We start from the raw sequence: 27016 nt of genomic DNA on the forward strand, positions 1-27016 counted from the left end.
TGCAAGAAAATACACTTCAAAACTTTCTCAGGTTGTCTAATACTTTTAGGAAAAAAATAAGCACTTTATAGTTATAGCCTATAACTTTTTCATTTCTAATATGGAGTGTGGATATTGAAACTTTCCTATCTTCTACATTTTTCATTGCTTTTTCATTTATAGAATTCACTCAAGAAAGAGTAACAGAAAAAATATATGCTCTATATGAATCAGTTTCAATACACATGATTTCCTTTGACATTAGCATATTTTTGAAAGGGTAAAATGAATGTACATAACTGAAAATTGATCTTTTCTCTCAGATAGATTGTCAATATGTGCAGTAATAGCAATTGTGGTTAGAAATAGAAACTTTTGAGGTTTTTTTTCTTTGCTATGACTGATAAGCATCATTGGTAATTGTTCTTCTTGCATGCTTAGTTAAGGCCGTCTCATCCTGTCAAAAAGGGAGCAAAAAGCATTTTGAGTCTTTACACAGGAAGATATTCAACTTGTTGGGGCTTCTGCTTGTATCTAATAGAAAACTGTAATCAGACCATCCTAGAGTTGTGTTATTTTATCTGGTTTTACTGATCTTTTCTCTCTATTTTCATAAAAGATAGGATTAAGGGGGAAATCAGGAAAATCAACCAATTTTCAACACAAAGGCACCACAGCTTATACAAAGGCTGAGAACAATATGCTGCTACTCTAAGCAAATAAGCAATTATTCATCAGAACTGCCCAGATTGCACAGAAGACATGGGACGTGACAGCGATATAATTATCTGTGATTTGATTCAGAAGAACAGTAGGATTCATCTTGCCTAACTTGAGATGTCTTTGTGAAAGCTAGCTGCCTGTGCACTTATTATAGTCAATGAAAACGTGGTGAATATTCAGAGCAATCTGCAGAGTTGTTCAGCTGATTTTGAATTGGACATCTGCATTTCCTTAGTGAGTCTAAACTTCACTCACTGAGTCTTCATGGACTATTTTTAAGTAAACCAGAAAGTGGAATCCTCTCCCCAGAATTCTCTCTGTATAGATGTAGCATATATTTGCATAATAAACTTCAGTGTGTGTATTAAGAGCCTCAGATGAGCTGGATGCTTGTTTGTGCCTCTGTGGGATTTCTCTACACTCAAGTATTTTTACCTATTGCTAACTAGTTCAAGGAGTGTTGAGCAAGGTAAGTAGTTTCTTGAAAGAAGCTAAACTAATATAAACATCCAAAAATTAATGTGGCTTATGCTCAAGATGCAGATAGGTAAATCTAACAGCAGGAGGAGAGGGAGATACCCACTTTATTCTGCAAAGTACAGCATCTGTGATTACAGACCCTTGGGAAAATTTCAGTGTCTGTAACACTTCAGGGACCTCCAGGCCTTGAGATTCAAGTTTATGTTAAGGAAGAGTGACTGAATTGAAGACTTTTAAATAGAAAGCAATTAGAAAGATAATTAGAGAAGAAGAGAAATTAATAAGACCTACAAGAATGTTACAGAGGAATTTCACTTCCAAAGTGCTACGCTCTCTGAGAACATTCCACTGATAGTCATATTTCTGATCCCTTACATTAGAAAATCCTATCAACTGATATCATAGTATGCTTTTGCATCAAGGGTGTTCTAACAACAGAGACTATCCTAAAAACTAGGACTATGAAATTATTATATTCAATTTCAGGAAAAGGAACTATGCAAAAGTGAGGACCACAAGAAACTAACAAGCATATTAAAGGCTATTAAATAATGTTAAAAGCCCAGGTAAAATGTGTGCTACAACTGAAGAACACAAAGTGGTCCAAAGCCCCTGATTGGATTAAGAAGGAAACTTAAGTCTGTCACAAGGAAAAATTGTAATTTTAACAAATGGAAAGCTTGTCCATGTGGAAATAACAGAGAAGTCCTTTAAACATGTTAATTCAAATGTTAGCAGGAAATTCAAATAGCTAAAACAAAAACTGGAAAATGCCTTGTAAAGACCACTCTAACTTGCAAAAAATGCTTCACACCTATCAAAACCTGGAAGTCAGGTAGGGAATTGTTGGCATTGCTTGATGGTTAAAGTGCAAAATGGGCACTCAGATGGGGTAAGGCCATAGCAAGAGATGCTCAGTGAATCCTTTGTATTCAAGGAATGCCAGAAAGACCTCACAAAAGGGAAGAGTGAAGAGGTGTCAGATAAGCTTCAGTGTACAGAAATATTCTAGAAGGAAAAAGCCTCATATAGCTGAATTCAATTGTCAATTGCAACTCAGGAAAGAACACTTTGAACAACCACTGACAGTTCTCTGAAGTTGTTGTCTCAACATCACAGTGCAGAATAGGAAAAAAAAAACCAAGTCTGGGCATGATTATGAAGAGTACAGGGCACAAGACAGGGGGAATGATTTCTCTTCTATGTAAAACCCAGGTGGGCTCGCATATTGGGTATGGTGCACAGTTCTGGATCTTGCATCACAGGGAGCATGTAGTAAAGTAAGAGAAACTACAGAGAGTAAAGAATATTATATTAATTGAATAGCCTTGTAAGGAGATATTTTAAATCGATGAAACTATTCCCTCTGAAGAGGAGAAAACTGAAGGGAGTGTAATTAAGGTTTAGAAAACTGTTGCAGTGGTAGATAAACTTAAGTGGAAAACTTCTTCCCCAAATTCTGTAATAAAATAATTGGAGGGACATGATAAAAATAAGCAGAGAAACATTCGGAAGAAATCAAACTATTTTCTTTCACAGGAAGGAGAGAATCCCTAGAACTTGCTGTCCCAAAAGGCTGGGGAGGCAGCTGATCTCTAAGCAGGTTCAGAAAAATTAGGCAAGTCACGGACAACAGGTCCATAAATGAATGATAAATGAACCTGTCAGGGGAGTACAGTTTATCATGTCTGATTAGACAGTTCTGCTTGCTGGGAAGATGTGTGGTACAGAGATGGCAGAAAATGGCAAAGTTCATATGATTTTGTTTAAGCAGCTTAGTCTCCACTACCACTATAGGCAGAATACTGGACCAGATGGAACACTTGTCTGATGCAGTATGTTCCTGCTCTGTATCATTGTCTAAATATTAGATTTATTTTAATTATTTTTCCTCCTGTCCTTGTGTTAATAATATAAAATTTCAATGCAAAATATTTTTATCATTTTCAACTTCTTTTGAATTGAAATACATTGGATAAAACCAATATTCTGAAATATGGACACAAGTTTTCCCAGTTCATTGCTCAAGATGTTGTATATATATTTAATCTACCAAAACAAAAAGCCTTGAGAAGTTAAAAATTAAACAATGTGGATACATGGTTATATTAACTAAAAAAAATTATAGAAAAAATAGTCTAATAATTTTACTCATTAGAAAAATACAATTTATTTATAGTTTTGTTAAACATAAAATGGAAATAATCTGGAGCATTCATCTCAAGCTCTTAATGTAAATCTCATACTTTTATATGGCATCAATACTATTGAGATTTAACCCAAAGTAAGAATGCACTTCAAACTCCCATGTGAATGGAAAAGTCTATAAGCTAGCAAATCACAGAGTTTAAAGTGCTACTGTAAATTTAGCAAGGGAAACCTGGGCCACTTGGTGTCTTAATAGCAGCTGTAATTATATCAGATGGTTGCATTCATGATAAATGAATGGAAAAGAATGGAAACAGGACTCTTTAAGGCATCTTTCTTTTGTGCTGCAATATATATATTTGAATTCTTTCCTTATCTCTTTCTTTTCAACTCCATCAAATTCAAAGTTTTAAATCTCTGTTTGGTTCTACTTTCTACAAGCCAGTGACTTTCCCCTAGGATCCAGTTTTCTCACAAATATCAGGATGCTCCCTTTCACTTCCTTAAGTGATGTTTAAGGCCACTACCTTTTTCTGCCTCAAGTCTTCCCCTACAGTTAATCACTTCATAGTTTGGTACAAAGAAATCAAACAGCAAATGGCACTTTGGACTTTACGTAATCAGTATTCATAGGAAATTAGACTGTATAATGCACCACATACAAGTATTTTAAAAGATAAGTCTGTATATAGCTTAAGTGTATTCCTGATAGATTCCTTGCCCCCCACCACTTCCTCACAGTGCATTTGCACGAGTTATTTATGTTGAGAATTAGTCCACTTTATAATTACCTTTTTGATACAAAACAAAACATCTCTTAAATAAAAATATCTCTATCATTACAATTTTTTTGCCTTAAATTTCTTCTATAGAAATAAATTTCAAAGTATTGTTAGAAATCATTTTCGATTTCTAATCAGCAAGGTCCAAGAAGGACTAATGAAAAATAGTCTTTTCTGTAGAAAAAGATAAAAAACCCCACTAACTTCTAAAATACACTACTAGATTTTGTGTTAAGAAACAGTGTTGAACTTACACATTATTTGGAAAAATAATGGATTTTCACTTTTGTTATTAATTTGCTAAAATGTGTTCCCTTATAATTGTTTCAAGCAATGGATTGTGACTTTGGAGATGATATAATGAGACATGTAGAAAGTTGGGCTTTCTTAGGCAGAATAACCTCACTTCCAAAGACAGATGTCAGTATGGACCCACACATTTGGAGAAGGGGACAGTATGCCTTGAGTAAAGTGTTATGCTTTTCTAGGTCACTTACTAGAGTCCAGATTTCAGAACAATTCCCTGCTAGCAGAACCAGTGAACTGTGCCATGCCAGGTGGACTCTAATGGACAGTCATTTTCTTCCTAGTACTAACAAGATTTACTCAAGATGACATTGAGAGAACAGGACATACAGAGAAGAAATAATAAATTATTGTGCTTTAATAAATGTAGTGGATCTTGTATAGCATTGTTTGAATTAAGGATTCTTAAGGAAATCTACCCTTAAAAGAGCTGCATACCTAGAAATCTCAACATTCTTTCATTTTTTTACCTTTACCAAAGAAATTTTTAAATTGCTTTGCTATGATAAGAAAATCAATATGGGCTTATATGTACTGTAAAAAATAATTTACTAAAAATAAAGCCATAAAATCACCATTCTGTTCGCCTGTCAGAAGTCTGTATATTCCATTCATTTATAGCTCCATGGAAATTAATACTTGTATTTATTTGCCTAAAGCATATCTTTTAGAGATGCATCAAGTCTTTGTTTTAAAACATAAGGGGTTGGAAAACTTTTGACAGTTTTACAGCGACTGACTCTCTGTAGTAAAGTTGGAACTTATCTCTCACTGGATATATCTGGATTTGGGGAATCAAGTACCGACTTTCTCCGGGAGTTAAATACTCAATACGTAATATTCTTGTGAAAATATCTGTGCACTGCCATTATCTTTCCCTCTCTCTCAATTTTTTTTGGTGATAACCTAAACCTAGGAACACTCATAGAGCCATCAAGAGTTATGGAACTTCTTATAGCAAAGAACTCACACTGTTATTTCTTTTAATAGCTAGAAACAGATCTGCACTCCATGAATTTGTCTAATAATTTTAACCTGTATGTTATTTATGTTTTCAGTGGTATCATGTGAAAATTATATACATGATGTAATGCTTTTGAAAAAAAATTCTGTCATAAAAATTCTGTTAAGTGTTATTTTTCTTAGATTTTACTTACTGTAAAGTATTCTAGCTAGTACCTAAATCATGTTATAGGCTAAATTTTTTGACATCCTTTGCAATAAACAGATTCTAGAACTTGGCACAATGTTTCAGTTTCCCCTAACCATAAAAAGAGAAATAATTACCTGTCTAAGTGTAAGTCATAGTTCGCCTCTCTGAAGACTTAAGGGTAGCATTAGCAATTTTTTCCATAGCATTGCAATGGGAGTTCATGTTGATAGCTTGTCCATTATAATTTTTAAATCTTTTCCAAGGTCATTGCCTGTTAACAATACATAAACTCAAAGGATTCCTTGTTAGCTTAAATCAAGAAAAGTGTATGCTTCACAGAAAGAAAACCAAACTCAGAATAAAACATGCCTATTGAAAGGGACCCATGCTGCTTTACTGTTAGGAGATGAGATACGAGAAAACTCAAAAGATATTTGTCTGAGAACAAAGTGTGTCAGACTGGTGAAGAGTTGATAAAAACTCTATACAAATGATTACAATTGTGTCATTTCTATTTTGTTAAATCATTTAATTTCTTTACAAGGGAAATTATTGAAGCTGTCTGCATTATAAAATATGAGCTCTGAAGGGGAACATTGGTATGCTGTATAGTGTGAGTACTGGGCACCATCTACAGTTGTAATGATGGTAAGCAATAAGCAGAGAACCCCAATTAAATTTAATAAGGGGCACCTTTTTTTTTTCTTTTTGTGACAGTGGAACAACCAAACCCCTCTAGAAGAGGAGGAACCTGACAAGATTAAACCTTAGAAGCAGTTCTTCTGTCCTTCTCTTTCCTTGTATATGGGTGGTGGTAGCCCTGGTTTGACTGAAGATGCTTTTGGATGGAACAAACTAGAAAAAAGGAAGGGAAAAGATGGAGGGCAATGATGGCTGCAGGAAAACCTAGGAAACACATCTCTATTTGAACAGGTTACTTGCTCTGATAGGCCAGAAGAGAAAGTTTTATACCCTATGAATACCCAGGTGTGGTGACTTCACTTTATTTAGCTGCCAGATGCCCACCCAATCAGCAATTGTGATACTCCTATATATCAACAAATTTGCATTTTGGAAGAACTAAAATGACCCATCTTTGTGAATATTATTTTTGTAATTTTCATTTTCCTTAGTTATTTGAAGGCAGTTTTCCTTTGAATAACTGATCAGATCATTTCTAGGTGAGAAAAGATTGAAAGATTTCTCATTAGGTTGGGAACTGAGCACCAGAGGTAACGAATAAAATATTTTGCTCCTACTGTACTGGAGAAGAGAGACAATATTTCTAGGACTGTGAGTTCCTGCAATTGTTGCTCTTATTTGGCAACTGTCTGGTTAGAGGTCATAGTTAAGATTCAATCTCCCATTATATAAAGAAAGACAAAATAGAAATAGCATTGGTGTTTAGGTGAGCTTATCTTCAGAGAGTCAGGGTAGCTGAGAATTTTCTGTAAAGCCAACTACTCCCAGTTGTCAAGCTGTAAAATCAGTCTCTGGTAGGACGTAAGATAGGCAGGACTTGGTAACAACTGTGTTGCAACTTTAGTTTGTTGTCTCATGTTCTTGTTCCTTAGACTACAAACTACAGCATTTGGTGCCAGTGTGGTAGATCATCAACTTTGGTATAAATTTATTTGTGGCATTTTTAACATAGTTGTCTCTGTGAACTGAAACAATTTTCTTGAATTAAGAGCAATGCAGACCAACACTTCTCTGGTAACAGTGTACTTTAGTTTTTTGTCAGTCTAATGTTTAACTTTTAACTGCAGTACATCAAAATATACTGGAAAGTGATAGGTGTGTTTTCTTTCCTAAAGAATGTCTGGGGTTTATGTTACTGAAAAAAATAATTACAGTAAGTAGTTTTGTAACATTTTACAAGGACAATAGATTTCATGGAAGAGAATAAAAAAGTTTTGCATTAAGTTTGCAACTTGGTATGACTGTGACTTAGCTATTTTGATGATTTTGGTATTTTTTGAACTTTAACTTTTGAATCATAATCAGATAAAAATTTGATCTCTTAGTTGATAGATATTTAATTTATTCTGCTAATGAACAGATCTGTAAAACAAAAGTCATAGACATGGATCCAAGTGAATACAAATTAAGAAGACTAGACAAGTTACCAGAATAGAAAAAAAGTCAGAGTTGGAACTGCGAATTGAGATTTTTTATAAGCAAAAAACCACACTTATGCCTGTCAACAACAAATGTAATTAATATAGCAAAAGACTACTTCTATAACAGGATTTTTGGTAGTCTGTAGGACTATCTCCGTCTTCCTGTGGGATGTATAATTCAAATAGTTTATGTAATGCTCACTAATAAATCATCCTATATCCATCCAGCTGGAGAGCTTATAGGAAAATAAGTTGTTTTCTCACAATTCCCCATTGACATCTGAATTTACATTCTGTCAAAAGCAACAGTAGTACCTACAGGAAATCTGAATGCCCTTGGATATCCTTAAAGAATTAAACCTTCTAAAGTTACAGTAGTGTGCGAATAAATTTAAAATACTGGATTTAGCTAGACTATTTGGGTTGCATTTGCAAAATACAACTCCTTTGGGATAGAGGTAAAAACTAGGTTTCTGTGCTCAAGGGCAAACCCACATTTTTTGCACTGACAATTGCACTAACTAAACCCTCCTGTAATTCTGGAAAAATATTAACTTGCTGTTGCTTTGCATGGTTTGAATGTGATGATTTTTACGCTAGCTTTATCAAAGGAAAATTTTATTATGTGAAGAGGTAAACATTTCTAAATGTTTCTATTTGCAATATTATGTATTACTTGATAATGAGAAAGCACTTATCAGGAAATACTGATGAAAGGATTGTGTGCATTGGTTTATATGAGTAATTCTTTATTCTGTCTAAAATTACCTAACTAATGTGGGGATTTTTTCACTGTAATAGACCCTACTGTAAAAAATTAAACAGAATAATTGTATAAATTTTGTGTCAAAAACACACTTTAAAATTTTAACACAGGAATAGCATACTTACAGCTGAATGACTCCTTATATAAAGTATATTTGCATTTCTGCAAGATTAGTGAGTAGGAACAAGTATAGTTTCAAGAATGAGTATGAGTTGTAATTGAAGTATCTCTCTATAAAAAAATGCCTCAAATTAGAGATTTTGGTTCATCAGACAATAAAAAAAGTCCAACACCTTTTTTAATCTCCAGATTCAGTCTCACACTGCTATTGAGATGAGTAAGTAATGTGTTTTAAAGCTGTATAGTCAATGTATTGTTATTTCTCTCCTCAGGAATGCGAATCTACGCCCTGCATTAATGGAGGTTCTTGTCAAGATGCAGTCAATGCCTTTGTTTGTACTTGCCTGAGTGGGTACACTGGCAGGTTTTGTGAAGTCGACGTTGATGTTTGCAATGAGCCTACACTAAACTCAGTTCTGTGTTACAATGGAGGTGTATGTGTTGATGGACCTGGAAGAACTTTTCATTGCAGGTTAGTATGAATACTGTCATATAATTGCCTTAATTATAAAAGATTGATTTGCTAAGATTTCAGGGCAGTACTGACACCATGTGCAGTACATGAACTCAAGTGGCTTTGGTGCTCAGTCTAGTTCTCAAAAATATTGTTATCTTAAAACATTCACTGTTTAACATGAGGCACTTTTACCTGAAAACTTATCTTCTAATGCTTTTCAGAATTATATGTGGACGCTTCTAACATAAACTGACCCTAAAACATTTAAAATTATTATATTTATGGATATGTATATACTCGTGTTTTTTACTCAAAAAGAAAATTATTTTGAATCAAATTTAGATGACATAGTTTTTATATTATGTGCATACAGACATATATTCAAAGCAACTTCCTATCATCCATCATCATCATTCTCTAAGACTTTTGACTATATACATATAATGTTGTAGCTTATATACTTGTCATATAGCTTTAAAATTAAGCTACTCTATAAACTGTGGGCATAATTCTCTCCTATTTCAACTCAATTATTATCTAAGTCCCTGTTCAATTGCTACATTTGTAGAAAGATGAAATACTAAGAACATATTTTATGAACATGCTTAATAGTGAAGCATAAATATCTTCTTATATCCAACCATGTGTTCAAAGTCTCTCTGGATAGTACCCCTTTCCTCCATTGAGTCAACTGCAGCAGTCAGCTTGATGTCATCTGCAAACTTGCTGAGCGTGCACTTGATCGTACTATCTATATAATTGATGAAGATATTAAATAGTGTTTATCCAATGATAACTCAAAAATATTATGGTTTAGTTAAACCTCTAAATACATGCTAAAGTAATTCACACTATCTTACTTTTACAGTGTTACCTGCACAAAGACCTTTTCTGTGGCTCTAATTTCTGATAAATTTTTAGACCCTTATTTTTGGATCATCAGTCTGAAAATTCAATCCTGTGCATTCTCCTATTTCTTCTTTCTTGGCTTATGTTCACTCTAGCCTCCTTTCTTCAAGCTTTAGGTGCTGTGGAATCCTTTTTCTTTCACAAATGAGATTGTTTATATTTCTCCTCTCTGCTGTTTGGGAGTTTATTCCAAACACTGTGAAGGTATTTACCTTGCACTTGCTTCTGAGCTCAGCATTGACCATCAAGAGGAGTTCATAGAAACAGAGACAGGGAATTTGAAAGCAATTATAATCAGGATTTTGAGTGTTGCCAAGATCACAAAGGTTGTTGTGAGTGTTGTAAGACTACAATAAGGTAGGCTGATGTACAATATGGTTATGATCCTGCAAAAAGAAATGCCATACTTGATACAAGTTTCTTCTTTTGATGGGGTCTGGGGAAAGGGCTTTTTCCAGCTGATTTCTTCTTCTATGTTGATGTGCTTCAAAAGACAGACATAACTCCCTTTCCTATCCTTCAGCAGCTGCTACCATTCCAAGTAATGTCTGTACAAGTGGAAGTAAGAAACAGAAAAAAATCATAAAGTCAGCTTTGCTCCAGTACTGTATACTGTACTGTTGGGTTATGAACCCTACTCCTTTTGTACCCTTCCTTCCATGTGCTTTGAGCAGTCTGAACAATGCTCATGTATAGACTGCAGAGCAGGACTGATGCGAAAGACGGAAAAGTGGAATTGAAAAACAAGGAAGAGAGAAATACCTCCTACTCTAGCAAACCACCACAAACATCCAAATGAATAACGAGCCTTAATGCCTCTTACACACTGTGGAATGGGCAGCAAAAGGACATTAATCCACTATTGTTTAGAGCCTCTTTGTTTTGGGGATATGGCCTGGGATGTTTCTATTATTGTGGCTGGTAAATCAGGAAATAGGAAGTAATGAAAATTGTCCAGTAATGGGCAAGTGTCAGGCTGCCTTAACTGTGAGCAGCACTGCCAGCTTCAGCTATGATGCATGTGATATTTTACCCAGTAGTACAATGAATGGTTCAACTTTCCTTGAATTATGTGTGAATCAATTATATGAACAACCCTACAGGCTTCTTCCTGAAATGAATATGAAAAATACCCTTTGGGATAGTCCTTGAATTGTGTGTTATCTGAAATATCTTTCTGCCATCAAACCCTTGGTTTAAAATTAAAACAACTCATTGGAAACGAGAGGGGTGCTGGGAGTTGTAATTCAGTTCTATCCTGGGCAGACTGCCACTGAATCAGGGCTTCAGGAAACAGATTACCATCTGAAAGGATGCTCACCTACTTTCCTTTGTATTTCAGTTTTCTTAATTAAAGGTACTGGCTACCACAACAATAAACACTGTATAAATCATCAAATTAATAATAAAGATATCATTGAGCTCAGGAGGGCTTTCAGAAGACAATTCAACCCAATCAGCATATGGTTGATATAGTGAATATGTAACAGGAACTGTGAAGCATTTTCATATATTTTCCAAGTATTTTGAGGAAGAGAAACTGTTCACATAAAATACTCTGATCTTTTCTATTGTATTTAGTCCACAGTTGGTTCATCCCCACTTTTGCATCTTTTGGTCCCAGACTATTCGGTATGTTTGCTTGGGATTTCAAAAAGTAAACATAATTAAAAATATTCCTCCCTCCCCACTCATGCTTGCATTGGTCTTTATCAAATGTGCATTTCAGATACTTCCTGCTGACTAGGTTCAGAAGTCATACTGCCTTGGAAGGGTTATCTGTGTACTGCTTTCAGTCTGATCAGGTGAAAATAATGTCAACAGCCTTATGACAGACATTGCCTTAGATAAATTCTTGAATATTATAACTTCATTGTACCTTTTCAGCACATCATAGAACATTTAGGTTTTGTAATGTTTTTATTAGGGGGAAATTTGATGTAATTTTGTCTTTTGCATTCTACTTTGAGTAATATTTTTCAGAATTTAAATGTATTTAGTGGTATAAAATAAGTTTGGGCCTTAGAGATGTGTAGGATCACAAGTATGTTTGATCCTCCCCTTTGATTCACAAAGTGGGACTGGTTCTTTTTAAATCCACTTTTTGGGTTTTATTTGACTACATTATTTGTTTCAGAACTGAAGTTTTGTTTGGCAGCACCCTTATGAGATTAGGTTATAATCACAAGACAACTCCATGGTCTTGATTTTCGTATTCTTAAGGCAGGTAAGAGTGAATATTTGATCAACAGCATAACTGATCAAAAAAGGCCAGGACTTTTTTCTTCCAGCTCAAGAGATGTCAGTAAGAAAAAATTCTAAAATAGGAATACGTTGTTCTACATTTCCTCCAAATAAAGTGCAATTATTTTAAAACATTAATTATGATATCTACCTATCTATTCTTGCATTCTATTGACAAGAAAAGTTTAGATTTTAGAGTATCTTGTTTCCAGTACCCTTGTATTTAAATTTCTTGATCTGTTTGAGGAAGGTGTCTCACTGGAGCAGCAGGCCTCATAACTAGCTAGGGCCTCTGCAGGGATTCAGGAAAGGGATTAAAACAATTCAAGCATGGAGAGCACAAAACTGGAGTCTCAAAGACATATTACTCTGTGGCTCTGGTATGCAGACTGCACATAGGATAAGAAAGGATAATGTAGGATGGTTTGTCTTAGGGCACGTATAAAGTAAACAATATACTGCTAATACAAACCAGACAACTGTGAGGGACCATAGAAGTGCAGTCTTGTAGGGCAACCTAGGCAACTGTATCCAAAAAATTATTTTTAAGGATCAAAGTTGTTTAGGGTTTGGTAAGTGATAACTGTATATTTAAATTACAAGCTATTGCAGATTAAAATTTAAAAAAATATATAGTTCTCTCCTGAAGAAACTCTACTTAACCACGGGTGCAGCCACATTTTGAAACAATTGGGGTTTTCATTTTCCATAACAAATTGTCCTTAGAAAACTGAAATAATCCAGTGTGAAGCTGGCAAATGCATCAATTGGTGGGATGATGGAGTCCACCTTGAAAAACTAAGACAGAAATTTGGCCAGCATCAACAAGAGAAAACACTGTGAATGCCTCCGACTATTACTGCCAAGAGTATATGTTGCATTATCATTTTCCCTATCACTTCCTGGTCAACTAGGTGAAAAAACAGAACATGATGCTATTGTATATTTAAAGTATCTTTAAACAGAAATGTCATTTATCAATACTGTACATTCAGCCCTTCATCCCAGAGGGAATAGAACTATTCTTCAAAGCTGTTCATGTCAACTGCACCTCCAGGCAACAGTCAAAGGCTTTCCTGTATTTCAAAAAGCTTAACATGGGGAGTATTTACACAGCTGTGTGCCCCCATCAACTCAAAAAGTGACTTAATGATAAAGTATTCGTTTTGAGACTCACTCAGATCTTATATGCCAGGTAACAGAAAAAGCATGCTTCTGCTGGAAGACTGCTAACTGAAAAGCTTCATTTCACTTAGATGTTGACAGACAGCTTGCAAGGTCTGACCAATGTTGCAGAGTACACATTACAGAGAGCTATGCATCTAAGTTCCTCAGAGCACTGACATAAATTTAAGAAGAAAGTAATTTTATCATATGGAAGAAACAACTTCACTTGGAACATCCGAATCTCTTAAAACTGGCAAGTCATAACAACAGGTTCTTACTTTCATATGTGCTGTGAACATGCATGGGGTACGCTCTTTCTGTTTCATCTGTGAAAACAGATGCCCCTTCATTTATATGTAGATAACAAAATGGTTTCTGCTGATTTCATAGTTGACTGCCTAGTTCTTTAAGTTTAGTGAAACATGAATATTTTGGTGTTTGATTTGTGTATATGTATTAGGTTACATGAAAATAAAAGATTGTATGTACAGACTCAAGCCATGAACCATCTAACCCTGTATGCTACTTCCAGCAGTGGCTGTAAGAGGATTGCCAGGAAATAATACAGAAAGTGCATATTGTCCTCCAGTACTCTCCTATGTTTCCTCAAACAGGGATTTTTTCTGAGCATGTTTTGTTTCATTCAGTAGAAGTCAGTGAGTCTCTAAGTACCTGCACGGTCTTCCTTTGAACATATATAAACTTCTTCTCTGAGAAGGGGGCTTTTTCAAGGCAATCTCCAGAGATCTCTGCCCATATCAGCTGTTCTGTGACAATATGGTAGAGCAAACAGACCCACAGGTCTAGCCTGTTGCATGAAAAACTTACTCCCTTTTTTAAAATTTTAAGCACTGCTTCTGCCAGCTTTATCTCACGTTACCTCATTCTGGTATGGAAAAGGAGAATGAAAAGATGATTCCAAGCCATCCTTTCCTTGTTTTCATGGGCAACTGCCCTATTTCCCCATGCCCTTTCCTTTCTAGGGTAAAAGTTTCTAGCTTTCCCAGTCCTCCTTCCTTCAGAAGCCATTACAAACTTTTGGTCATCCTTGCAGCCCTTTTTCAAAGCTTTTTATTTTCTATTTTGTCTTTGCTAACACAATGGGACAAGAAGTACACACAGTATCCAGGCTATGGGCCACTCTGTTATTTGTACAGTGGCATGTTTTCTTTCTCCTTCTCTATTCCTCCCATAACAACAGCAACTAACATTTCACTGATTCTGTGAGGAAAGGAAATACAGGTGTTTCAGTTTTATTCTTAAGCTGGCTGACAACTAAACTGTAGTTTCCATGGAGAAAGGTTATATAAAGTTAGCATGCTAACATGTGCCTATACCATTCCATGTATCATTAGTTTATATATATATAAATATAAATATTTATAAGTGATTTTACATTGCATCACACTTCTTTATTTCATTAAAATCTCATTCTTACTGGCAGGTCAATAAGAATAGGTGTTTATGTTAATGACAATTTCTAATGATTTATTCCATTTTATAATGACAAATACTTGAGTCTCGATGTGAAAAATAGTAACTGTAACACTATCAAATGAAACAGTATAATAAAAATGCTCATCATGGCCTGTATCTCTCTCATGTGACAAGCTTATAAGGGAAAAAGGAACAAGTCCATTATAGTCTTTATTTGCTAGCTGCTAATATAAAAAAAAATATTAATTTAATAAACTGCATTTGCCAACTGTTAGTCCTAACATATCTCTATACTTTCAGCTATAAACTGAAATTTTAGAAATACTTTTGAGAATAATATCAAACTGATACGTTGTTCTTTTTGTATGATGTTGCACAAAAGGTAAAGGAATCTATCATGACCGTAGAGGCAACATATCCATTTTAGAGAAGTTGTGCCTGTATTAGCAAATTTACCAGAAGGTCAAGATCACAGGATTTGGAATAAATATGGAAACCAAACAAATAATGTGTCTAAAGATGTTTAATGTGTGCAATATACCTGATGGAATACCTCTCTCCTAGAGTTTCTGGGCAAACATAGAGAAAAATTATCATTCTGTCAGTCAAGTGGATACATGTATTTATGTTCAAACATTATATCAAACAATTTTAAGTACCTATAGAGGCATTTTGTCAATTAAATAAAAAAAAAGATAAATAGGAAAAATTGAAAATGGTTAGAAGCTGTAAAAGTGAAGCATGAAAAAAGGTAAGGCACCAAGAAAGCAGAACAATATCCCAAATATGACTATTTTTTTTTAATAATACATTTTCTGTCTTGTAACCTTTTACTAGTGATATCTATAATGGCAGAACTCTATCTGGTTAAAATTACCCACTCTCCTTACCACTATAGAGTTCTAAAATTCAACAGTAAAGTGTAATCTGCTGGAGAATTAGCATTGTCTCCAAAAATGCAGACAGCAGTCTCTGCAAATGAGGCACTGAAGTCTAGTAGGAAAAAACCACACGTAAAAGCAAAACACAAATCTAATACAAACCAACCATCTGCCCAGTCCCAGAATAAAATAATTTTAAATCTTGCATCTGAATAGCTATTGTCAACTGTTATATTCTATTTTTTAAGCAAACCTCTTAAAAATTCATTGCTGAAAATACACAGAATGTCTCTACCCCATGTATATATTGGTTAGGGGTTATGTGTTTGTTTTTCTAGCTGTTTTCTGACTTTATGACAAGGAAACCAAATGAAAATAGCTAGCAGGAATCATGTTCAGATCCCCATGATACAAGCTGCAGTGACTGAACAGGTGGGAATGTACCTGTAACAGAACATTTCATTTTTTACAAGTCATACACGGAGAATATTTAATTCAGTCCTACACAAAATATAAATGCTCAAGTAAAATCCAACATCTGGAAAAATATTAAAAATTTCACAGTGCTTTAAGATATGATAGCTGCTTATTTATTCAGCATACCATATGGAATACTAAAGCATAGTACACAAGTGATTCAAACATACATCACTTTTCATTTATTTCTCTTCAAAACCTTATGATATTTATGGCGTTCTTTTTTCTTTCTAGAATATATGTTCTGAGTACATGTACACAAATGACACATGTATTGCTAACAGTGAACTTATTTTGTATTTTATAGTGATTGTTGACAAAACCAGCAATAAATCTGTCATAGAATTTACATCATTTAAAAATAAGTTTTCTGTGTTTGATTGTACTAAATTAACAGGTCATACAGTGTGACAGTTGAAAATGTTTAATATGTTATTGTTTAAAATCCCTTACTTACTGTTTTGCAGAGTTTAAACCCACTGACATTCTGCAAACATAAGAAATTTACTCCTTTGTGTGTTGAGTGACATCTCTCAAAATAAAACAGCTGTGCTTCATATGAAAACTGCTAGCCCAGACTGCAAGACAACAGTTTACTAGAATCCTTGAGGGTATTTTTGAATAATTAAATGGATGTAGTCAGTTTTTTACAATAAAAAATCATTACAAGAAACAAAGAAATCAATGGAAAATATTATTTCTTATTTTAAGATCAATAAAGAAGTATTAGAGTTTCAACTTGTCTGTATAAGAAAGGCTTTTTCTAAACTGCATCCACTTGTCCATAGGCTTTAATATCATAAAGAATTTGAAGGACAGTCTATCTCAGGCCATTGCTTAAAACAACAGAATTTCCACAGGTTTTTTTTGGTGGAGTGATAGATTGAGAAATTATTGGCATTTATTGAAAAAGTTACTGTGCAAAGAGAAAGACCTCAAGAAAGAGACTTAGCCACCTTTGCTTTCCAACTAAATGTAGAGGACCAACAGAACTTAGTTGATTACAAAGTTATGAAATTAAGGAACAGAAAAATTATGTCTTTCATATAATTACTTTCTCTGCCAGTGATCTGTTGGAATGAAAATATTTCTTTTTTATTCCAAATATTAAACTACTTTGAAAAGGGTAGGAAAAACTTAAAAAAAAAAAAAAACAGCCAAAAAAGAGGAAAGATACTGCAGTCATCAGCAAGAGTCTCTGAGACTATACTAAAGTTTGGCCGTTTACAACTCATTCCACTTCTGAAAATGTCCTCTTCCAGTTTAGTAAATACTCTATGCCATTTACTGGAAAAGTAAAAGCAATTCTTTGACTATGTTTGAATTTGTTTTTCATCCACAAACAGGTGTTTCCTATGTTTATTCTTTCCATTTAGTGATGTTTGATCGAAGGCTTAGAGAAGGTCAAAGGGGATTTTTATAGTACAACATTGTAAGGTGTAAACCAATTTTCTGTCTCACTTTTACCTGTACATCGGTAACAACTTCAATTTGTTTTGTACTACATTTTGTAAATCTCTCAACAGTTTTAAATATCTGCAGCTGGCTAGATTAAGAAATTAAGATAGGACTCTAGGTACTACATTGGCAATGCGAGCACTGAAGTTATCCTAGTATGGTAAACTTTAAAAAAACCCAGTATGCTATGAAACTTGTGCAATGCCTTAGATTTATAATTTTAAATACATTCTCTAAAGAGGTCACACACAACAAGAAAAAAAAATGAGAAGTATCTGTTTTTCACCCTAGGTCTTGCCAGGTTTGGCAAACAAAAATGGTATTAAATGAACAATTAAATTTATAGATTTTTGGTGGGTAATCCCAGCAATCTAAAAGTTTGTTTCCTGAAATTCTCTCCAATGGGAGTCCTACCAGACATGGTACATTAGGCACTGTTTGGGATTTTTCTGGTACAATCTTGTTGAATGACAATGTAAATTATTAGATAGTGTGGAAAATTAGGCATTGGTAGAAATTCAGTTTTCTATGAAGGGCAATAGAGTTTGCAATTATTTTTATTTTCACTTGTTTTGAAGAAGGGAAAACTTTCCTTTTTTATTCATAACTGTAATAAAATAGACTGTCTCATACTGTGAATGTGCTGAAAGACAAATCAGTGGTGAAGACCAGATTGGATGAGCAGAGAGCTATGGTTGGAACTCAGGAAAAAAAGGAGAGTTTGTGATTTTGGAAGTAGGGTAGGCAACTCAGGAGGACTATAAGGATGTAGTCTACCTGGTCTAGTTGAAGGTGTCCCTGCCCACAACAGAGGGGTTGGAACTAGGTAATCTTCAAGGTCCCTTTCCAACCCAAACCATTCTATGAATCTGTGTTTCTATTTTGTGAGGTTACTCAAGGAGAAAATTGGAAGCACCAAAAGCCCAAGTGGAATTTAATCTGGTTAGTGCCGTAAGACAATAAGAAATGTTTCTATAAATATACAAGCAACAAAAGGAGGGGTAAGGAGAATCTCCATACTTTATTGGATGAGGGGGAAAACATAGTGACAACGGATGAGCACAAGGCTGAGGTACTTAATGTCTTCTTTGCCTCAGTCTTTAACAGTAATCTGTGAGGGGAACCAATTGCCTGGTGGAAAGGGACCTGGTGGTGCTGGTTGACAGCCGAGTGAAGATGAGCCAGCAGTGTGCCCAGGTGGCCAAGAGAGCCAATGGCATCCTGGCTTGTGTCAGAAATAATGTGGCCAGCAGAATTAAGGAAGGGGTTGTTTCCCTCTATGTGGCACTGGTGAGGTCACATCTTGAATCTTGTGTTCAGTTTCGGGCCCCTCATGACAGAAAAAAAGACATTGGAGTGCTGGAATGTGCCCAAAGAACAGCAAAGAAGCTGGCAAAGGGTCTGATGAGGAGCAGGTGAGGGAGCTGTGGTTGTTTAGCCTGGGGAAAAGGAGGCTCAGAGGACCTTATCATGCTCTACAGATACCTGAAAGGAGGTTGTAGTAAGCAATAGAAATAGAGGAAATAATAAGCAATAGAACTAGAGAAAATGTCCACAAGTTCCATTTAGGTTTAGAGTAATGTAAAATTTTTTCTTGAAAAGGCTTGCTAAACGTTGGAACAGGCTGCCTGAGGAAGTAGTTGAGTCACCATCCCTGACTCATCCATAAGAAAATGTGTAGATGTGACACTTAGGACTGTGGTTTAGTGGTGGACTTGGTGGTGTTAGCTTTGTGTTTGAACTTGATGATCTGAAAAGTCTTTTTCATTACACTGCTAATAAAAGATCTAACAATCTTATGAAACAAAGAGAGGAAATTATAATAGAACCACAGACATTTGGACTTGAAGATACCATTATAAGTCATCTATTCCTACCTCTGACTTAAAGTAGGACTATTGTCAGTGCTGGATTCAGGTCATAGCTTTGTCTATACAAACCTTGAAAGTGTTCAAAAGGAACTGTTTTGTGTCTCTGAAATTGTTTTCTGAATGCCCTGCTTGAACCTTCCTGCTCACAATCTGTGATTTTTAGCCCTTCTGTCATTGTTCAAATAGAAATAATCTCCATTATCTTTGTAACATAGTTGTATGTTGTTTTATGGGCTCACTCTGCCTCAACCATAGAGTTTTGCAGTCCCTCCTACTGAGTTTCACGATGCTTCTGTGAATTCAGCCCTCAAGTGTATCAACTCTGGATTAAAATTGTGCTATGCAGTGTGTTACCTCTCTTCCCAGACCCAGCTTTGTACTGTATGCAGATTCATGGAATACACACTTGGAGCTGTTACCAAGATTGCTGAGAAGCATTTTGACCAGTATCAATATCTGAGGTGTTCCACTCTACCAGTCATCAGCTAGACGTCAAGCCGCTGGTTACTGCCCTGTGAGCCTAACAGTCCATCTAATTTTAAGCTCACCTAATATTCTGATCATCTAGCCTAGATTTTCTCATATTCCAAATGAGAATGTTTTGGCATATAGTGTCAAAAATCTTGCTAAAGTCAAAATATATTGCCTTCATTCCCCTCATTGGTAGATCTACACTTTTCATCACAGAATACAGACCAGTTGGTCAAGCAATGTTTACTCTTCATAATTACTTGCTAAGTGCCCCTAATTAACTTTCTGTCCTTTATTTGTTTGGAAATGATCTCCAAGAGGCCATTCCCATGACCTCTCCAGGGACAGAGATGAAGCTGATTGCCCTATAGTGCCTTAGCCTTCCTTCCCACATTTTTGTCTTAAAGTTAGACATAACATTAATCTTTTTCCTAGTTACTAAATCACCCAAGGCCACTGACACCTTTAATGTCTATGTTGTTTTAAGTACTATAACAGCTATTATACTTTCCTGACAAATTAGCAATTTTTTAATTTATTATGGGTGGCTGACCACTGATACCAAACAACAGAGAAGTACCTGTTCCATTCAATAGAGAAGTACCTGTTTTCATTGATCCATTTACATTGAAACAGTTAGGAAACTTCGGATACACACTTTTCAAATATCAACAATCTTTGTAAAATACAGTAGCAACATCCCTTATATGCCAGTAAGTAATTAATTTTTTTATAACAGCTGCACAGTTCATCTACTTGTGTCCTATTCTAAGTGGACAGCAAATGAAGGCAATCCTGATGATGATAGTAGTGTGCCTCTTAATGGAAAGGTGTATTTGGTCAGTTACTCTTTTCTTTGGATTCATGGATAATACTCTCTATAAGTTCTCAGAATCCATTGTGTTATTCTGAAGTCTTACAACCACTGCTCATTTTGCCAGGTTAGGGTGGTGTTGTTTTGTTTTATGATTTTGTTTGGTTTTTTGGGCTGGTTGGTTTTGTTAGTGGTTTTTTGGTGGATTTTTTTCTTTTAACTGATACTTATTTCATGAAAATTTAAACAAATTTGTACAGAATGAGACTCCTCCAAGACATTCTTCCGGAAGAAGTTATTTAGTCTTGCTGTCTCCTTCTTGTCCACCTTCTGAGTCTTCTGCAGGCTGTCTCCAACAGCTAGTATGTGTAACAAAACAGATGTTGTAGAACCTAGAAAGGTTTAATGTCCCACACTATAAAACCCAGCTGGATCATCACTAAATATCTGTATAGGTGCTTTATCTGCGTAGAATGGTAAAATCACTAACATGAATTTTGTCTTGTAGTTTGGTCACAAGTGTAGCCATACCTACAGTGAAATGCCAATCCGTAGAAGAGGTCAAATAATAACATCATATCACCTTAGTTGATTATTGCTGTTGTAATTGTTATACAGTCAAATTGAGATAAATGGAATAGTCTGTGTAATGTTTTAGTGTCTCCCAATTTACATTCTCCTCCCTGAATTTATTCTTTAGAGCTGTGTGAATAGAATACAATATACCAAGTATATATATATATATATGTATATATATATATATAAATTACGATTTGCTGCTACTAATTCTCTTTTTCCTCTTTGGTTGATGTACAGTGCAGAAACAAAAGACCTAAAAGTAAAAATCAATGCTTCCTAATTTTGAGGGCTTTTTGGTTAGTAAATTGAGTATGTCACTGACTGCTACAGAACAATAGACACCTTTAGGGATAGGATCTAAATAGCTTCCCAGATTGCATTCTCTGTAATGGAACTTGTGTTGAAGATGACAATACCCAGTAAAATCTGTTGTTCTGAGTATTATTCTGACAGTTCATTTGGTTTTGCTTCAAGCCTCTGGATAGTTTATGAGAAGCAATGACAGAATCTGCAGTGATTACATGATTTTTCACTTTGTTTTGAGGGGAATGCTGAGTTTTTCTACCTAAAAAAAAAAAATAAAAAAAAAATCAATGATAATGACATAGGCAGACTTCTCAATTGCCTCATGGTGGCAAGTGTGCAAACTGAGAAACTGAAGTAAAAGAAAGACAAGCCCAGACCACTAATAAGATAAGTGTGTAAAGGGATGCTACCAGTATGAGTCCTTTCAGAGGCCCGAAGCAGCATGTGTGGTGCACATTGCTGAAATTATTCAGAAATTGAGAGCAAAGATGAATGCATGACCTGCTTTCAAATGAGAATGAATGCAGCTCCTGGTAGCTCAGCATGATATTTTCTTTAGACTCAGAGCCAACTGCTACAAAACAATAAAGAAAATCCTCTCCAAGCTGCATCTATCCTTCAAATAGATGAGCAACAATAGCTGGCAGGGAGTGGAAGAATCCTGCATTTGCTTTTGGTATATAATTTCAGACATCTGCTCTTCTCATGATTCCTACAGTAAAATCCTCTGATGAAAACTGGCCCCAGAAAGACTGTATATACATATTTATACATGCATACATATATGCACATTTCTATATACTACTGTGTTGTAAACTGAAAGTTTATCTGGAGAAATAAATTAATAATCCAAATTTCCAGTACTAAATACTGCTTACACAGAGTTCAAGATACATATTTTAAGTTGTTATATTAATCCTTATCACCGGAAGTAAAAAAATAATGTGCCTTTACATGGAAAAAATAAATATAGTTTCTGAAACAAATGGTGAATAATGACTTCTGTACATTGCTATGAATATGTGGGCACAAAATCTGAGACACAATAGATTTCCTTGATGATCAGAAAATATATCTAGTCTTCAATTCAGGGCTCCTGAATTTTATTTTTGAAAATGTAGGCATTGATATATTAAAAAATAAGAGTATAAAGTGGAGGTAGTGCAGGTGTCAATGGTTTCTGAATGTCACTATTTACATGTGAAATAACTTTGAAATAGCATGACATGGTGATTTTACCCCTCTACTCTGCTCTGGTGACACCCCATCTGGAGTACTGCATCAAGCTCTGGGGTCCCCAGCACAGGAAGGACATTGACCTGTCCCGAGGAAGCTGCCAGGAATGATTAGAGGGATGGAGCACCTCTCCTGTGAGGAATGGCTGAGAGAGTTGGGGTTGTTCAGGTGAAAGAAGTGAAGGCTTAGGGCTGACCTAGTTGCAGCCTTCCAGTAACTGAAAGGAATCTACAGGAAAGATAGAGAGGGACTTTTTACAAGAGCATGTAGTGAGAGGACAAGGGGGAATAGATTTAAACTGAGAGTAAGGTTAGATCGGATATTAGGAAAAAAAATCTTTACTGTGAGGGTGATGAGGCACTGGAACAGGTTGCCCAGACAAATTGTGGATGCCTGTCATGGTTTGAGAGCCCCAAAAATCCAATTCCCTAGTCCAAGCCCCCTCCCACATCTCAACCCAGTGTGAGATGATTTTTCCAGACACCACACAAGACTCAAAATGAGGGAAAGGGAATATATTACAATGACTATACAAATAAATACTACAATACATTATATACAATCTAGCTATCTCTACCATGACATAAAAGTATTTACAATTGATCAAATCTCTTCTCCCCTCCAAATAAAAGTCCAGGAGGGAAGAAGGAAAGATCCCTTTCCACTTTCAGAGCAGCAATGTCTCTAGGGCAGCAGATCTATCTGTTTCGCTCTTATGCAGCAGCTGTAGCTGGATCTCTGCCAGTACACACGAGGGGGGTATCCAAGCCCCCTCGGCCACTCGTCTCCAAGTGAGGGTCTTCTTCCATGGGCTACGTTCACCCAGACAAGGTCGTCTCACCACGGTCATATCACGAAGCTCAGGGGTCTTCGTGATGGTCTGTATCTTCAGGGGATTCAAGTCCCTTTGCAGAGCTCTGTGCTCTGTCTCAAGCAGCGGTGGGGCCAAGGTCACCCTCCGCATTCTTCTTGGAGCTTTTTAGCTCCTCTGTAGTGCATGTTGCATCTTAGGACTTCCATCCAGTAGGAGTCCATCCTTTCCACTTAGGAAAAGGTCACAAAAGGAGTTTAGGGTTTTTGGTTCAGTTCTTACCCAAACTTTCTCAGTAGAACTCAGTTCTCTCTCTGCTGCTGGCTCTCGTTCTCTTTCTCTCTCTCCTTCCAGGAGTTCTCTCTGTGTTGCTGCCTGCCTGTTGTTGCTGCTTGGTCTTATCTCTTCTGGCTCTCTGCCACCGCTCCAGACAGTGTTGTTCTGCCGCTGCTTCTGCTGCTCACTCACAGTGGAGAAAAACTCCCAGCTTTCTAGCTACAGATACTTGGTCTAGTTTAACACTGTTCTAAGTCTCTGTAGCCCCCCTGCCAGGGGCTGGGGGGGCCCAGAAGCCCCAAGGGGCTCCGAACCCCTTCCTCGTGGCCTCAGAACATGACCACCTCTCTCAACAACAACCTTCTCTTCCGTTTCGCTTGTGATATGTTTATATTTTGCAGAAGTGCTCATTGGGTAAAACCTCAAAACTTCAAGGGTCATCACCTCCTGGGGTTTTACCATTTTATAACTTCAGGGGGGAAAACTGTTTCCCCCCACCACAATGCCACATCCTTGCAAGTGTTTCAGGTCAGGCTGCATGGAGCTCTGAGCAATCTGGTCTAGTGAAAGGTGCCCATGGCAGGGGGTTGAAAGTAATGATCTTTGATGGCCCTTCCCACTGAGACCATTCTATGATTCTATGATCTATGTGGTACAAAGGAGGATGTTAAATATTTAAGATTTATCATTATTATTCAATATTACCATTAGATACATGACATGCATTCAATATTTAGTTTTTAAACAATATTCAGCTAATTTTAAAGTTTGTAAATTTCTGTTGTAATTTTCATTCATCTTTGTTTCCTGTTCAGATTGATGTATCCCCCAAGTAAAGTGGATCTATGTGTTTCTTTCGGAAGTTCCTACTAGTTTGACTTTGTATCTTTCATGCAAAATACTGACTAATCAAGGGGAAAAAAACACCAATCAAGAGGATAGAGCTTCTTCAATATACTGTTTGAAGGCTTACAAGCATTGATAGATCATATTATTGTAAAGAGTATCAAAGACTGAATTTCAGCCAAGATAAACATTACCAAAGATTGGGTACTTCTCTGAAAGCATTTAGCATCTCTATGATTAGACTCATTCTGAGCTGATCAGTTTTCTCATGCATTACACTATCATTTATTATTTATATATTTCATGAGCTATATATATTTCATGAGATTCTTTAGTCCCTGAATTTTCTAGGGGTAGCTCTTAGAAATTATTAAGCATAGGCCACACTCTGAACCTTGCACTTTTCAGACACACCTTAAACTGAAAGCAGAAGCACAGTAATCAGTAAAACTGTGGGAAGTACAATATACCGCTCTGTTTAAAATGTAGCAGCATCAGTAAATACAGAGAAATAAAAGCTTGCAACTAATCTAAACTTGTAAAGATAGTAAGAAAATGCTACAGGAAATACATCTCACAGCTGTGGTCTGAGTTGGAAGCTAATCCAAATAAGGAGAAATATACTGGGATGGTGCTAGAATGCCATCATGACATACAGTATAGATCCATTTTTTTTCCGCTCACAGAGGGAAGCATCCTGAATCCTATGATGAACCAATCCTTTCCTAGGTGTGGACTGCATCTTTTCACCTTCCTGACTCAGGAATACTAGCGGATATACTGTCAAAATTTCCACCCCTTTCCTGCCTAGCCCTTCCCCTTTATCATCATAGGAGTTAGAATGGAAGCCAGGACATGAATCACAGAATCACAGAATGGGTAAGGTTGGAAGAGATCACAGTGGGTCATCTGTTCCAACCTCTCTGCTCAAGCAGGGTTACTCTAGAGCACATTGCACAGGATTGTGCCCAGGTGGTTCTTGGATATCTCCAGTGAGGGAGACTCTACAACCCCTCCGGGAAATCTGTTTCAGTGTGTGGTCACCCACACAGTAAAGAAGTTCTTAGTTCTTCCTTGTTTTTAGCTGGAACTTCCTGGGCATCAGTTTCTGCACATTGCCTCTTGTTTTATTGTTTGGCACCACAGAGAAGAGCCTGACTCAATCCTCATCACCCTCTCTTCAGATACTTACAGACATTGATGAGGTCCCTTCTCAGCCATCTCTTCTTGAGTCTCAACAGGCCAAGCTGCCTCAGCCTGTCCTTGTAAGAGAGATGCCCTAGCCCCTTAATCACCTTTGTTGCCCTCCACTGGATCTGCTCCAGCAGCTCCACGTCTCTCTTGTATTGAGGAGCCCCACTGAACCTGGCCTTGAACACTTTCAAGAGTGGAGCATTCACATCTTCTCTGGGTAACCTGTTTAAGTGTCTCACTACCCTCTGAGTAAAGCATTTCTTCCTAACACCTAAACTAAACCTTCCCTATTACTATCTGCCCGTGTAAAAAAGTCCCTCTCCCTCTTTTTTTCAATAAAGAAAAAAAATGTTAAAAATGTTCTAGTGTTTTAATCACCTTGATGCCTAAAGGGTGCTGAGAAAAAAAACTCCAGAGCAGTTAATTGAGGATTAGATAAGGGTTTAATTCGTGCCTAGGCATAAAGATCACAAGACGTGCATGCATTCCGTGCCTGAGATGTTACAATTTATAATACTATCTGTCCAATCCCAAGTGTTTCCACCCCGTAGCCTTTGCTCTGGTCCACCCCTGGCCCACCCCCTGGGAATTTGGTCTGGGGGCTTTTTGGGACCCCTTCTTCATCATCTTCATCTTCTTCAGAGCACAAAGGGTACATGGTCACCCAGTTCTTGACTGTTCTCTTGCAGTTCAGGCCAGCTTTAGATGTCTTCAAACAGAAGGGGCCTGCCTTGACAAAAGACTAAACATTTTCTGCTGGAATTCAGGGGATATTGATATGGGGTACATAGAATGGGGTAACAGGGTTGAGGAATGTATAAACTATTGTGCTAAAGAGTGAGGGAATAAGGGCTGCAGCTTTTAAAATCTACTACTTAACTACTTATAAAGCATATAAAATTAGGAAAATAAGAAAAACCCAGATGGATCTTACGGCATCAACCTCTTTAAATCTTTGTTTTAGACACACAGCAGGTGACGTGCTCTTCAGAACATCAACCA

General features: G+C 36.3%; 1 protein-coding gene across 1 annotated transcript in view; it reads left to right on the top strand.

Moving 5' to 3' along the window:
• EYS (eyes shut homolog) overlaps positions 1-27016 on the top strand; it is a 766416-nt gene that overhangs the window by 333122 nt on the left and 406278 nt on the right. Inside the window, 1 exon segment of the mRNA XM_018077885.2 lies at positions 8853-9052. Within this exon segment, the coding sequence (XP_017933374.2) occupies positions 8853-9052 (200 nt within the window).

The sequence above is a fragment of the Manacus vitellinus genome, unplaced genomic scaffold (genome assembly GCF_001715985.3).
Source record: "Manacus vitellinus isolate BGI_N305 unplaced genomic scaffold, ASM171598v3 scaffold_4_pilon, whole genome shotgun sequence".
Taxonomy (NCBI): domain Eukaryota; kingdom Metazoa; phylum Chordata; class Aves; order Passeriformes; family Pipridae; genus Manacus; species Manacus vitellinus.